The sequence below is a fragment of the Halichoerus grypus genome, chromosome 13 (genome assembly GCF_964656455.1).
Source record: "Halichoerus grypus chromosome 13, mHalGry1.hap1.1, whole genome shotgun sequence".
In the NCBI taxonomy this organism is placed as follows: domain Eukaryota; kingdom Metazoa; phylum Chordata; class Mammalia; order Carnivora; family Phocidae; genus Halichoerus; species Halichoerus grypus.
This window is the reverse complement of record NC_135724.1, coordinates 72,578,360-72,593,156: the sequence shown is the minus strand read 5'-3', so window position 1 is coordinate 72,593,156 and position 14,797 is coordinate 72,578,360. Positions and strand designations below refer to the sequence as shown.

At 54.1% G+C, this 14,797-nt stretch overlaps 2 protein-coding genes across 3 annotated transcripts in view; one reads left to right on the top strand and one right to left on the bottom strand.

Annotated features, from left to right (window-relative positions):
- LOC118539717 (SEC14-like protein 3) overlaps positions 1 to 14,797 on the bottom strand; it is a 32,835-nt gene that overhangs the window by 4,390 nt on the left and 13,648 nt on the right. The window lies entirely within an intron of this gene.
- Positions 76 to 5,014, top strand: MTFP1 (mitochondrial fission process 1). 2 transcript variants are annotated; one of them, XM_036123225.2, is made up of 5 exons: positions 76 to 690; positions 1,402 to 1,731; positions 2,675 to 2,802; positions 3,185 to 3,417; positions 4,359 to 5,014. In XM_036123225.2, exons 2-5 carry the CDS (start codon positions 1,665 to 1,667, stop codon positions 4,606 to 4,608), a joined length of 678 nt encoding a protein of 225 aa, XP_035979118.1. In that variant the 5' UTR covers positions 76 to 690; positions 1,402 to 1,664; the 3' UTR covers positions 4,609 to 5,014. The 2 variants fall into 2 exon arrangements, with proteins under 2 accessions (XP_035979118.1, XP_035979119.1); XM_036123226.2 differs by lacking the exon at positions 76 to 690 and having other exon boundaries at positions 1,418 to 1,731; positions 4,394 to 4,599.

Genomic DNA, 14,797 nt, shown 5'->3' with positions numbered 1-14,797 from the left:
GGCACCAAGGGGCCTCCGGGCCGCCTTCAAGGTCTGGGCGGAGGCCCCGCCCCACTCGGTTTCTGGATACGTGCCGGAAGGTTCTAGCGCGCTGATATGTGCGGGTCCGGGGAGAACGTGCAACGCCTGCGGTGGGCACAGAGTGGGAGGGAAGCGGACGAGCGACGCTCACGTGGTGCTAGGGACCGTCTCCTAATTCTGCGCCAGCACTACTGGTGTTTCCGGAGCTGGAGAGCGCTTTTGGTCCCGAGCCCAGCTTCCCGAAAGGTCACCGCTGACCCGGCTGCCCTACACGACCATAGAATGACAGAGACGCCCAGGGCTGAAAATGGAGTCCTTAATATTGAACCAACGGCCTTTATTTCCTCCATCTTTATTTGATGATAATAAAAAAGCTAATTCTTTAAAATGAGCGCCTACTGGGTACCACGCAACAACCCTGTGCTTACGGCCCTGGGTTGTTGCAGAGGTTCAAAGAAATAATACGTGCAAAGCACTTAGAAGAGAGCTTTAACAAGTGAGCGCTCAGTAAATATGGGCTACTAGTAGGTTTTACAGACGTAGCTAATAGGTGGCACAACTTGGGATTTGAACCCAGAACCACCTGTCTTTAATGGCTGCCTCTTCGCAGCCTGATACCTCCAAAATCCAAAGGATTCACAGCTTTAGCGAAGTGCACTCATCGCTCACGTGAGTAAACCGAGGTCCAGCTGGGGAAGAGTTTCTTAGTAATCACTACCACCCAAGACCACTCATTCTGTTCTTTCCTGACGTCTTGTTTCCCTTGCCTCGTTCATTCGTTCGTTCGTTCATTCATTCATTCATTCATTCATTCATCCATTCCAGGTCCTGCCCCCAAAGAATCTTGGTCTAGGGGTTATGCCGATCCAGTTAGACCTCAGAGCTTGATATATGAACAGGGCATCTGGCAGGAAGGCACTCGAGTCCAAATATCCACCTCACCAGGGTGCTCACTGTTCACCCCCCAGCCTCATTAACTCAGCTCAATTTAAGAGCGCGGGACCGGGAGCCGCGGCCTGGATTCAAATGCCAGCTTCACCACTTCGCTGGATGACCTGGGAAAGTGACTTTTTGTGTGTGTGTGTGCCTCTATTTTCTCATCTGTAAAATAGGGGTCCCAGGTTGGTGGGAGGCTTTAAGGAAGTAATCTGTCTAGAGTCTTTAGCCAATGGTCTGGCCAGCAGTAAACTTAATAAATGATTTCTTATAATTAATCTTTGCAACTGTCCCAGGAATGAACACTGTGTTCCCCATTTAATAAATTAATAAAATGAGGCTCAGAGTACAGTCTCTTGCCTGAGGTCACACAGCTATAAAGTGTAACTAGGAAGTGTAGCATGCCGCATTTGAACCCCAGTCTCTTTGGCTCCAAAACTACAGTCAGTCGTGGGAAAGGATTGCTCCAACCACTCAACCCCGGAGAAAACGTGAAGAATATTAATCTGTAAAACCCAAGCCTGGGAGAGGGGCTTCGGTGCGCGGGGTAATTTGCAGACGCTCCCTGCTGGCGGGGACCGCACGACCTGTCCTTCAGCCCGGGACCTTCAGCCGGTCCCGCCGCGGCCGACTTGAGCGGTAGTGGAAGCTGAGGTGGTAACGGCAGCAGGACCCGCTGCAGTGGCTCCTGCCGAGGCGGAAGCACCATGTCCGAGCCACCCCCACGGGATGCGGAGCGCGACCTTTTCCGGGACACGTGGGTGCGGTACCTAGGTGAGTGGGGGGCGAGGGGCACGGCGACTCCCCCACCATGTGGCTGGAGAGGCAGGGGTCGCCAGACGCCGGTCAGGGCCCTGGAGAAGGTGGAAGGATCATAGTTCTCATTCTGCATGGGCCAGAGACGGCTCAGAGAGGGCTCGGGACTTGCCCAAGGTCACACAGCTCAGGTCGGCTCAGCCCTGCCCTCGGGGTCTGTGCTGGTCAGTCTCCCAGGTGTAGGCTCCAACCGGGCTGGGAGAAACGGGGTGAGCGGGCTGCCCTCTCGGGTATGTCTGGGCCCTGGCTGTGGAGTCGGTATCTGGACCCTCATACTGGCTCTGTTTGACACTCGGTTTTCTGCTCGGCATGTAGAGATGAACACTGTCTCTCTCATGGGGTGGTAGTTGGAAGGGTAGAATGAGATAAGGCATAGGAAAGACCTGGCACATGGTGAGTGCCTGCCTCATCAGCCGACCTGCTCTTAGTCTCTGCATTGGTGCCCATGCTTCTAGAACCTAGACTGGGAAGGCAAGGGAATGATAATTGTGACCGTACTCGGCTCTCCCACAATGGCCCTAGAGTCGAGGTGGAAATCATGTTTGCCTTTTTATAGACTGGGAAACGGAAGCTCAGAGAAATAAAATCACTTATCTAAGGTCACCCAGCTACTATTTAGCAGGCTGGGATTAGGACTAGTGCCCCCTTGTGGAGCAAACCGTCCTCAGCACTGGAATTATTATTATTATTCTTTTTCTTTTTTTAGAGAGACAGAGAGAAGGGGCTGAGGGAGAAGGAGAGAATCTTAAGCAGGCTCCATGCACAGCACAGAGCCCATCTCGGGGCTCGATCTCATAACCCTGAGATCATGACCTAAGCCAAAATCAAGAGTCAGATGCTTAATGGACTGAGCAACTCAGCCGCCCCCCACCATCGAAATTAAATGTCTCCTCCCCAACAGGCTATGCCAATGAGGTGGGAGAGGCATTCCGCTCCCTGGTGCCAGCAGCCGTGGTGTGGCTGAGCTATGGTGTGTCCAGCTCCTACGTGCTGGCCGATGCCATTGACAAGGGCAAGAAGGCGGGAGCTGTGAGTGTTGGCGTGTCCCTTAACCCCCTACCCTAGTCCACTCCCTTTGTGATTCCATCCACAGCCTGCGTGTGGTAAAATCCCTGGTGCGACAGTCCAATCCCAACAACCTTGCCTGTTGCAGTCCATACCCCAGTCCTGTTGGTAGGGTAGCGCCCCCTGCCCCCAGCCCTGCATGTGACCTAGCCTGTACCCTACGGTTCTGGATGTGAATGAGTCCACCCTCAGCCCTGAACTGGTACAGTCCAGAACCTGACAGTAGTGTGGTGCTGTCCCCACCCCCCACTGGCCACTTCCCTCCCCTGCTCCAGCCTCATGCCCCTTGTCCACAGGGTTTCCCACCTCTGCCCCTGCTGGGTTAATGATCTCTTGTCCCTACCAGATACCGAGCTCCGAAGCAGGCCGCAGCACCAGGGTGACCGTGGCTGTGGTGGACACTTTCGTGTGGCAGGCTCTGGCTTCTGTGGCTGTCCCAGGCTTCACTATCAACCGTGTGTGTGCTGCCTCTCTCTACATCCTGGGCACGGCCACGCGCTGGCCCCTGTCCATCCGCAAGTGGACCACCACTGCACTGGGGCTTCTGGTCATCCCTGTCATCGTCCACCCCATTGACAGGTGGGTGCCCCTTCCAGCCTCAGGGATCATCCACTCTGTAGGTGGTGAGACGCTCCGAGAGACGTGGGGTGTCCCCACTTGGCATAGAACAATAGCAGCGGGGGCAGGGCTGGTAGTCAGGGCTCTGAGACAGAAAGGACAGTCTGTGCCTGTGTTCTGGCAAGTACTTTGGCCGTAAAGGTACGGGTGGTGCCTTGAGGGTATGGGACACAGGACCAATAAATTCTAGAAAGAAAACCTAGTGTTACAGAACAACCTGAGGCAGGCAGGAACAGGTGTACATTGGAGGGGATGGATTTGGGGAGATTTTGGTGACAAAAGCCTGACGGAGACTGGGTTAAGTAAAATAAGAATGAATTGTTTCATGAAACTGAAGAGTCCAGAGTTATGCTGCTTTCAGGCATGGCTGGATTGAGGCACCCAAATGGTGTCATTAGGGGTCTTGGTCTCCCTATCCTGGTGCCCTTCTTCCCACACCACGCCATGTTGGCTTCACTCACTTTCCCCACGTGGGAGCAGAGATGGCCTCCAGCAGCTCCTAGCTTCCTTCCCACCAGCTTAGCAAGCCCCATAGGAAGCTTCTCATAGTTGACCAAAAAAATCCCAAGGAAGGTTGTCATTGGTCAATTCTGGACTGAGTGCCTACCCCTGAGCCAATTTCTCTTTTCTGATTGGCCACACTTGGGTCATGTGCCTGCTTTTAGACCCAGAGAATGGGGCCAACTCAATCAAACCAACAGAGAGTGGGAGGAGCAGTCCTTTCCCAAGGGAACACAGCTGACCCAAAGGCCTGAAGTGAGGCTTTTACCCTCTTTGTGCCTCAGTTTCCCCAACTGAATAAAGAAAAGGGTGATGTCTGCCACCTGGATGGCACTTGTGTCCTGCATCTAGGAGTCCCTTTCCTAGCCCTGATCTCCTACCCCCCTTTCCCTTCCTCCCAGGGGTCACTTGCTCATCACTGTCCACCACCCCACAGGTCAGTGGACTTCCTCCTGGACTCCAGCCTGCGCAAGCTCTACCCCTCAGTGGAGAAGCCCAGCTCCTCCTGACCCTACCCTGGTACTTGGCCTGTGGTTTGGCCCACTCCCTGCTCTGGTCCAACTTCTTCCTCCTGCCAGGGGATGTGGATGCCTGGCTCCCTGCTGTCTGAGGCCCTGGCATCTGAGTATGTTTGAGCCAGATGGAAATTGAGAGACAAAGGCCTCAAAGAGTGGCAGCTGCTGTGACTCACAGAAAGGGAGATCTGAACCCCATCTGCTTCCATGGAATCCGTGATACTGAGGGGGAGTGGAGCTGTCTTTTGACAAGAAAGTAACATCCTCCCATGGAGAATACAGAAGAAGCCCGGATAGGGCAAGGAATATAGCCAAGATCACTTCGCAAGCTGGAGCCCCAGGAGCCCCGGGAGCCCCAGTGGCTTGGCGCCATGGCAGTGTGGCTGGGCCGAGAAGCAGCAGACACTCGGAGAAATGCAGGAGTGTAGTTGCGGGCACCCTGAGGACTGATTGTCCAGCTAGCCCAGCCCTGGTGCCAGACCTGCTCTGGCCTGGCTGGAAGGCAGGACAGCCCCCGGCCCAATAAATCCTCAAGAAGTTGAGTTCTCTTCTCCTTTTCTTTTGGGGATGAGCAGGGGTGTGGTGGTGGGGAGCAGGCCCCGGGGGCCCTCAGCGGTAGGGGCTGACTTCTCCGGCCACGCATGGCTCACAGTATGTCAGGTACTCCTCACCCACCAACGCTCCCCTGCAGATGCCTGGGATCCCACCCCTGGTGCTGCCAGTCTCCTTTGGGCATTGACCTCTCTGCAAGCCTCCTAAAGCACCAACACAAGATGCACTTGTGTCCTGCACAAGGGATACCACCGGAGCCTGAAGGTGCCCAAGATGAAGACAATCCCCATAGGAGTATCAACGGGGGACTCCCAGGAGGAGACTCAGGAACCGTGGAGAAAAGGGAGCGGCCCAGGAGGCCGTCCCCGGGAGCACTGAAGGGGGCATTCCTCCTTGATTCTGGGCCAGGCCCTTTTTTGGCTGCTAACAACTCAGAGGGGTAGAGAGATGGGGAGTGGGGTTTGGGATAGGAAGCATGGGGCAGAAGCAGGCCTAGGTCCCTGTCGCTCAGCCCTGACCCAAGCCACAAACCAGCCGAGACCCTGGCCATGCCCCTCGCAGCTTGGGTGCAGACCTGGCAGCTAGCCCCCTCCCCAGAGAGACCCCCTGCACCTGGATGGGGACTTACCAGGGGCCTAGGGGCTGGGCAGGACTGCTGGTGAGACGGGATGGGGGCTCAGGGTGTGGCTCATGCTCTGGGGGAGTCTAGCTACAGGGTGAGTCTCTGATGGTGGGCCTTTCTCTGCTGCCCTCCTCCCACAGCAGCTGGGTTCCTTTCCCAGGCTCCCCTTGCCCTGCGCCCAGGCTCCTGCTGCTCCCTCCGGCTCCCTTCAATGCTCTGAGCCCCCTTCTAGGCCCCTCTCCAGTCCTGCACCTCCCCATCTTCCCACCAGGGTTGACCCACACCTGCGCCCCTATGACATCTGGGCACTGCCACCCAGTTCCCTGCTCACTTGGTCGCTACCTTGGTCACTGACATCATGGTGCAAACATGTTCTTTTCTTGCCTTGGGACAAATAGCTTCATTTTCTCTCAACTTTCAGCATCAGTGAGCAGATACCAGGTCAGAAGGTTAGAGGTGTGTAGAGGTTGGGTGGGTGGATGGCTTCAAGCCTTCTGGTGGGATATCTTTGTCTTCCCTTTGTCTCTGGGAAGTCCACTGAGGAGGCTTCCCACCGGATGATCTGGTCCTTTGAATTGAGTCAGGCTTCTGACGCCAGGGGTTGCAGAGGTGAGTGAGGGAGCCCTTTTCCAGAGCCTGGGCCCTTCTTGGAATCCCCTTCACAGTGGCAGACACGGGGGCCCCAGGTTCAGGGGCCCCCTGGCAATCCCAGCGGAACCTGGTTCTGGCCTCTTCCTTCCCCCCCTTCCCCCACTTGGCCCCCATTCATGGCCTGCCAGGGTAAAGCCTGAAACCTCAGGCAAGTTAGCTGTGAGCTCATTCACTCCATCACTGTGGAAGCCACTCACCCCTCCGAGCCTCCTCATCCTGAAGAAGGATAACTGCTGTCCACTGTATATGGTTAGTAAATGCTACCTTTTTACTGCCAGGCAGCTCCTCTTTTTCTGTGATGACCATGTGATTCTCCCAAGAATCCTATGCAGTACCTCAATGTTTATAGCAATGTCCACAATAGCCAAACTATGCAAAGAGCCCAGATGTCCATTGACAGATGAATGGATAAAGAAGATGTGGTATATATACACAATGGAATATTAATCAGTCATCAAAAAATTGAAATCTTACCATTTGCAACAATGTGGATGGAACTGGAGGTATGCTAAGCGAAATAAGTCAATCAGAGAAAGAGAATTACATGATTTCACTCATATGTGGAATTTAAGAAACAAAACAAGATCAGAGGGGAAGGGAGGGAAAAATAAGACGAAATCAGAGAGTGAGACAAACCATAAGAGACTCTTAACTATAGGAAACAAACAGGGTTGCTGGAGGGGAGGGGAGTGGAGGGATGGGGTAAGTGCGTGATGGGCATTAAGGAGGGAACGTGATGGAATGAACACTGGGTGTTATATGCAACTGATGAATCACTAAATTCTACTTCTGAAACTAATACACTACATGTTAATTTATTGAATTTAAATTAAAAAAAGAATCCTATGCAGTAGACAAAATCATCCCCGTTTTATTTTATTTTATTTTAAGATTTTATATATTTATTTGACAGAGAGAGACACAGCGAAAGAGGGAGCACAAGCAGAGGGAATGGGAGAGGGAGAAGCAGGTTTCCCACTGAGCAGGGAGCCCCATGCGGGGCTCGAACCCAGGACCCTGGGATCATGACCTGAGACAGAGGCAGACACTTAACGACTGAGCCACTCAGGTGCCCCTAAATCATCCCCATTTTAGAGATAAGGAAACTGAGGCTTGAGGTCACATAGGTACAAGGTAGTCCAGTACTCCCATACTCTCTCCACGTCATCAGCACAGTCTGGCTGGTGGAAGCTGTTGCCCATCCCCCTCACACCCATGACAGGGACTCTGCTCTGTGGTGTTAATGTCCATCCTAGGCCAGCATCTTCACCCACTGCCTCTGGCTCAGGACACGGAGCCTTGCAGGCATGTCTATAGCTCCAGGCCTAGGCAGTGGGGTCTAAGGAGTCCCCAACGCCTCCTGGGGTTTTTCAAAGAAAAAGGTGTTCACCAATGACTCTACGACTCATGGTTTTCCTGAGGTGGGGCTGGGGGAAATTCGTTCTCCAAGAGCAGGAGTTAGTCTTGGGTCTCCTGGGAGGTGATGCCCCTGGGAATGAGCAGGTCTTGTGCCTGCCACCTGTGAACTCGGGCAGGAGCGGTGGGGTGGTGGGCAAACCCGTGGCTTGCCTGGGGGCACTGGAATCAGCGTGCTGCTCCCTTTGCTCCTTTAATGTTTGCTCAGGGGCCCAGCAGCCCCCTAGGCCGAAGTGGGGCCTCTCCTGGATGCCTAAGGCCTGGCCCATCTGGAGGCTTACTTTGCACGTCCTCTTGCTGTGGCCAGTGAGTGCTAGAGGTGTTCACAGGGGCCAGAACCGAGATCGTTACCTTTTTAGGAATCATTTTAAACATAGCCATTATTAAAAATTAAATAATGGGGAGGGGCGCCTGGGTGGTTCTGTCGGTTAGGCGTCTGCCTTCGACTCAGGTCATGCTCTCAGGGTCCTGGGATCCAGCCCTGCTTTGGGCTCCACGCTCAGCCCGGAGTCTGCTGCTCTCTCTCCCTCTGCCCCTCCCCCATTCGTACCCCCCCCTCAAATAAATAAATAAAATCTTTAAAAAGGTTAAATAATGGGGAGAGGCTAGCACAAGGTAGCTGCGGCATGTTGGAGCGTGAAGGGCCTGGTTGCTGTAATAACCGGACGAGCCTCCGGTCTAGGTCTGGCCATGGTGGAGCGACTGGTGGGGCAAGGGGCCACTGCCGTGTTTCTGGACCTGCCCAACTCTGATGGGCAACGTGCAGTAACTCTAAAAAAGTATAGCTTCTCAACTCTGCTTAGTGATTTCTCTTGGGTAGCCTGAAATAGGTCACGAGGGGACTTTCTACACCATGGAGATCAACAAATCAGGGTCCCCCCGCCGGGGGAGCCAAGGGTTAAATGTTTACCAGCACACCACTGCTCTGGCCCTCCTGCCAACCCAGGAGGTGGGTCATAGCACCATCCTCCTGTGCAGACCCCCATCTAGGATCAGACAGGGCAAGTGACTTGGCAGAAGCCTCACAGCCTTCAGGGTCACAGGTAAGACTCAGCCCTGCTCTGCTCTTTCTCCTCCCCAAACAGCCAGGCAGGGAGAAGGGAAGGTGGCCTTGGCTGCAGCCTGCTTGTCTGGAGCCTTCACTCCAGCTTTTTCCTCCTCCAGCTGCTACCCCAGCACCTGATGCTTGGGCTCAGGCCTTTCTCACTCACTCTTCCCTGGGTGTTTCCATTCACTCATGTAGCTTCTGGCCCCAATCCTCTGCCACCACATGCCCTATCTGTCCCCTCCAGGCTTGGATGAGGGCAGCAGCCTCTGGCTTGTCTCCCCCCATCCTGCCCCCAGCTTTTCTATCTAGCCAACCACTTCTTAAAATGTTCAGAACAGAGTCCAGACCCCTTGCGGTGGCTCGTAGAGCCCTTAGACCCCACCCTTGCCCCCTACTCTAAATCTTCATTTCAGCCGTTCTGTCCTTTTTGGTTTCTTGGATCTGGCATTTGTCTCGACTGGGCTTTCTCATACACTGTTCCCTCCAACTGGGACACTCCCTTCCAACCTTTCCCCCACTGCTTCCTGCAGGCCCACGCACCCTCCCCTGACTATAGCCCACTTAATACCTTCCCCCTCAAGGTACCCTCTGATCCCTTAGGACTGGCATGGGAGCCTTCTCTGCGCTTCCTCCAGCCCAATATTTCCTCCACTACCTGAGAGAAGGGCCAGACCCCTGTTGGGATCGGGGGGCAGGGAGGCTTGTCTTTTCCCACCCTCCTCAGGGCTGTGTCCAAGCGCATTCTGGGAGTTGGGAATCCCAGTGGCCACCTTCATGCAATGCTCAGCATCACCACAAGGAGGCAGCACCACAAAACATGCTCTTGTTGGCTGGTTCAAACTGCCTCCAGGATTATTGAGAACAGTGTGGGTCAAGTTCTGTGCTAAGCACTTCCTGTGATGTGGCTCATTTACTCTTTACAATCACATCATAGTTAGGTCCCTGTTTCCTGGAGTTGGAGTCACTGGCCCAAGCTCACACAGTCTGGCCCCCACCCCTCCCTGCCCACCCACATAACTCAACATTCCTCCCACCTCCTCCACCTTCCCTCTCTCCCTCTCCCCTAACCCCCCTCCCCCAGCCCAGTTCTGATTCTGTATCTGCCTCCAAGCCCGTGGCTCTCTACACAGTTGGGGAGCAGCTGACTCACAGGCTGTGTGATCATGGGCAAGTTACCTAACTTCTCTGAGCCTTGGTTTCCTCACCAAACAATTCTCTGTAATGACCTCCTGAAGCTGCTGCCAGGATTACAGGAGAAATGACTCACAAAGCGTTCAGCCAGAGCAGGGCTCACCAGAGAGAGCTCCACAAACATTGGCTATTATCAGTGTGTCAAGAAGCCTCCCCTTCAAGGACAAATGATTGAATCATTCCACCTGATAACCAACCAGATATAAATTATGCCAATTATATGCTTCAAGGATTCCACTACTAAGAATTTATTCAGAGGAAATAATGGGCGATCGTCCCAAGGTGTGCAGCTGAGGGTCATTGTCATGGTCTTATTTGTAGGAACTAAAAATCTTGGAAACTCCTTAAATGCCCAATGAATAAAGGAACATTCTTCTGATCTGATCATGCTGGTGGCTGAATCTCCCCAGAGGCCTTCTGTTCTGGTACCTTCTATGACTCCTGACAGCCCCCAGGATCCAGTCTGAACACCGCAGCCTGGCACTCAGAGCCTCAAGGTCTTGGTAGCCTCTCTCACCGTGACGCATCCGCGCACCTGCATTCCTGCCTCCGTTGAGGCCTTGCCGTTCCCCGGATGTGCCCTGCACGTTAACCTCTGTGCCCTCACTCAGGCCACGCCACCGGCCAGGAGTGCCCTCTCCCCATCTGTCTTCCTCTGTTGCCAGCCCTCAGCGTCCAGCTCTGATGGTATCTGCCCCATGAATGCTTCTCGACTTTTCCTCCCAGACAGGATCATCTTGCCGTACAGCACCCTCAGTCATCACGCTGCCCCCCTCCCCTTGGACGAGAGTTATGAAAGACACCCACAGAAAACCTGGATGGAGCGCTTGCTGTATGGCAGGCGCTGCACCGAGCCTCGTGTTACATATAACCTCGTAAGAGCCAAGGCAATAGACGCCATCACCATCCTACAGCTGAGGAAATGAGGCCCGCTGTGCGGTAAGCCTTCCGTCAGCGGTAACTCTTAACTAACCTTATTAAATCCTCATGAGTAAGGAGGACTATGGGGTCCTTTCTAAAAATCAGGAGGCATGCATGGCGGGCAGGTGGGGGAGTGTGGAAGTATTTGGCCTGTGCCCCACTCAGCCATAGGGGCTCCAGGGGAAGCGGTTCCTTCCCCAGCCTCTTCTGGGCCAATTTAAGGAAGTTTGTGGGGGGCTGGCCATGTTTCTTTTCATTATGGCCGCCGCCAGGGGGCTCCTGCAGGTTGTTTTGGTCTTGCTGCAGCTTGGTGAGGTCTGGGCAGTGAGGTTCCCTTAGGATGTGGAGTGCTGGGTGGGGGTCCTTCCCCCTGCCCTCCCTGAGCTGAGCCTCCCCCCTGCCAGCAGTGCACCTGGTGAGCCTCCTTGAGGATAACTTGTCCCACGCTGTCTGGCCTGGGCAGCAGTAGGGGCCTGGCTGGGGAGCCCAAGCCTCAAGAAGCAGGACTGCCCTCAAGTCTAGGATGGTCCTGTTCAGCCTGGGACAAGGCTGAAAGGCTCCCAAGAAGCAGGGTGAAGGTCAGGGAAGAGGAACGGGCGACCCAGGGTTCTGGTGTCCTCAGCTCTCAGCGGGGGAAGAAACAAGGGACTCCAGGGCTGGAGGCTGTGGGAGGTGAGGCCAAGTGTTGAAAGACAACCAGCACAGCAACTCATAGGCCCTTAGGAAAGAAGGTCCCTCCTCCAGGGATGCCCAGGATGCCAAGCCTCACCTCCCACAGCCTCCAGCCCTGGAGTCCCTTGTTTCTTCCCCCGCTGAGAGCTGAGGACACCAGAACCCTGAGTCACCCGTTCTTCTTCCCTGACCTTCACCCTGCTTCTTGGGAGCCTTTCAGCCTTGTCCCAGGCTGAACAGGACCATTCTGGACTTGAGGGCAGTCCTGCTTCTTGAGGCTTGGGCTCCCCAGCCAGGCCAAACTTGGGGGCAGGGTCCCACCCCACCTCTGTACCTCTGGCCTCTAAGACAGAGCCAGCCATGAAGTAAACACCTAGCAAACACTAAACAAATGCCTTAAATTCTTATCTAAAAAAAACCACACACACACACACACACACACACACACACACAAAACACACACACAAAAACCCCCTAAAACTCCTTTCTGGTCTTTGGTCTGCCTGAGGCCCTCTGGGTTGAGATGATCCCTCCTGAGATAGTGCAGCAAGGTGGTCAGAAGACCAAATGGTAAAAAGAATTCATTGGGGGCCATGCAGGGGTGAGTGAGCTTTTAAACAGTTGCTCGCCCAGATGAAAAGACGTTTCTGATAGGGAGGGGGTAAAGTTAAACTCAGCTTTCATTTTCATGCCATTTGGTATCCTCTGAGTCTGACCATATCAAAACTCCAACCTTTCAATATTTCCAGAAGAGCCCTTGCTTCGGAGTTTGAATCTGAGTTCTGCAGCTGATAGCTGCATGTAAGCACCATGGGCAGATGGTAGCAGGACTTCCTGCCTCGATTTCCACATCTGTAAAACAGAGGTGGTCGTGCAGTTCACACAGCATGTGTGAATTTGCCCCTAACGACAGCTATGATGATACTCAGTGCTGGTCAAGCTTATTTAGCAGCTTCTCCTTGACCTTTCCACTCCCATTACCTCCCCCGTGGGAACTTGCCCAGGGCTTGCCCTTCAGTCTGTCTGTGGGGACCCACCAGACCCGCTTGACCTATGGTGCCCCCTCCTCTGCAGTCACCCAGCCTAGGCTGCTCCTCGGGCAGGAAGCAAACAGTTCTGCTGCAGCCGGCCCATTATGGACCCCACAGAGCCCTCCAAAGGACCCCCCGCAGGAGCCCTCACCCCATACCCCACAGCCCCTGCAGGTGACCCTCCAGGTACTGCGCGGTGAGTCTCAGGGCTGATGTATGTAGCCATGGTGGGGGTGGAGTGGGGACCCCTGAGGATTGCCTAAGGAGGGCAGAGTGTGGGCCACCTATACCATCCTGTGTCGGGCCTCAGTCTTCTGCCCTTGGGGGGACAGGTGTGCACCCATTTGGTAGATGAGACCAGGGTAAGAGAACTGAAGTTCAACCTTTTCTCTGAGCCTCCATCATCCCACCTGTAAAATGGGTATAGCAAACATTTCTAGGACCATTCAGGAATAAATGGAATTATGGTTGCGACCTAATAGACATGCAGTAGATGCTTGTTAGGAGGCGACCGTGACTACTTGCTGGGAATAACCCTCTTCCCTCTCTTCCCTCAGATGGCTTGCCTATGTAGAAGGCTCATGGCGGACTCTTGAAGTCCGCATCCAGCCGGTATCCAACTGGGCTGTGAAACTCTATGTGGATGAGTGTGTGGGCTCTCAGAACCGGTACCTGAACCACTCCCAGAGGATATACACCCTTGTCTTCCACCGAGGGTCTATGAGGCTGCGGGGAGAGCAAGAGGGAGGGCAGAGGGCTTATCCCTACCCTGGGGTCTTGGCTTAGCTGGACCGTTGGTGTAATCACGTATAGAGGTCTATCTTTTTGCACTTGGTCATTGGTGACCAGCCTTTTTTTGTGTCTGGTTTGAACTTGTCTGGGTCTGAACATGTCCACCTGGGCTGTGAGTTTGGCAGAGGATGGGCTGTCCTTCCCAGCCAGGGTGCAAGCTGTTGAGCGGCTGCAGAAGCCTTAGAGTCTTATCACTTGGGGCTGATTTTCTAACATCTGCTCTTTGCTCAGGCTAAACACAACTGTCCCTGAGCTCCAGTAATGGGGTGGACATTCTTTAATGTGGCTTTAAGTGGCAAGAAGGTCCCAGAATATGAGCCTCTCCATGCCTTCCCAGGAAACTTGGTCTGGCCAGTCTCTGAGCTGAAGGTCCCTCTGGTCCCCTTGGCTGTCCCCAGGTGCCACTCAATAGGCCCCAGTTCTGGCCCTTGGTCCCAGCAGGATGAGACACTACAGTTCGGCGTGGAGGCCTTCATGCTCAACAATGATGTGGAAGAGAATGAGGTGAGGGCCGTGCCTCAGTCCCAGCTGGAGGTCTGGGGACTCTCTTCCTATTACTCTGCTTCCCTTCCCAGGACTATTTTGGGTAGAGCTGGGGCTCAGCCCAGAGAGGGGTACTGGATCCCCTGATAGGGTCTACAGATTCAGCAAATAAAACTACAGGATTTCCAGTGAAGCTTGAGTTTCAAATAAAAAATGATTTTTTTTAGTATAAACAGGTCACACATATTCCCCGAGACCCATTTAGACTAAATTTTAAGATATTTAACTGGATGCCTGTATTTTATCTGGCAACCCTAACCCCTGAGAATGGCAGTGGGATAGGGATCCAGAGGAGCCATGGGAGCCCAGGAGGACCCTTTCAATGGGTGTTGGTGTTCCAGATTCTTCCTTAGTCTATCCTTCCAAGGTGTATATCACTTGCTTGGTGAGCATCTGGAGTTGGACAAGACCCTTTGAGACTGGTCGGAAATCCTGTTTTTACAACACTTCCTCATACAGGTGAAGGTTCTTTCTTTCGAGCCGTGGGACACTGGGCAAACCCCTTCCCTATTTTGGGCCTTGGGGGTAGGGGGGCCCATTTCCAAAGTGAAAGTGTTTGCTGCCATGATGTGCGGGCCCTGGGTCCTGGAAGCTGGGCAGTAGGGAGAGGTGGAAGGCCCCACCTGGCCCTATACTGGGATGCTTCATCTGTACCATGGGAAATCCTTATGCTGGAAATGTAGGTGGCCTCTCCCTGGTATAGGCAAACCAGGGAGAGGGGGGTCCAGAGAGGCCAGGGGATGGCCTGCTGTCACCCAGCTAATAGGGGCCATGCTGGAATTGGGATTCGGGGCAGGCCTCTCCCCCGGGGCAGACTGTCTTCCCCCTACTCCCCCCAACCCCCCAACTGAGCATGTCTTTCTGTCTGGACCATTGGCAGCTCGCA

Excerpts from the sequence above, each read along its gene's own strand:
- MTFP1 (XM_036123225.2), top strand. The coding sequence starts at position 1,665 with ATGTCCGAGCCACCCCCACGGGATGCGGAGCGCGACCTTTTCCGGGAC. Across the intron at positions 2,803-3,184 it reads AGGGCAAGAAGGCGGGAGCT|ATACCGAGCTCCGAAGCAGG; the intron begins GTGAGTGTTGGC and ends TGTCCCTACCAG. Across the intron at positions 3,418-4,358 it reads ATCGTCCACCCCATTGACAG|GGGTCACTTGCTCATCACTG; the intron begins GTGGGTGCCCCT and ends CCTTCCTCCCAG.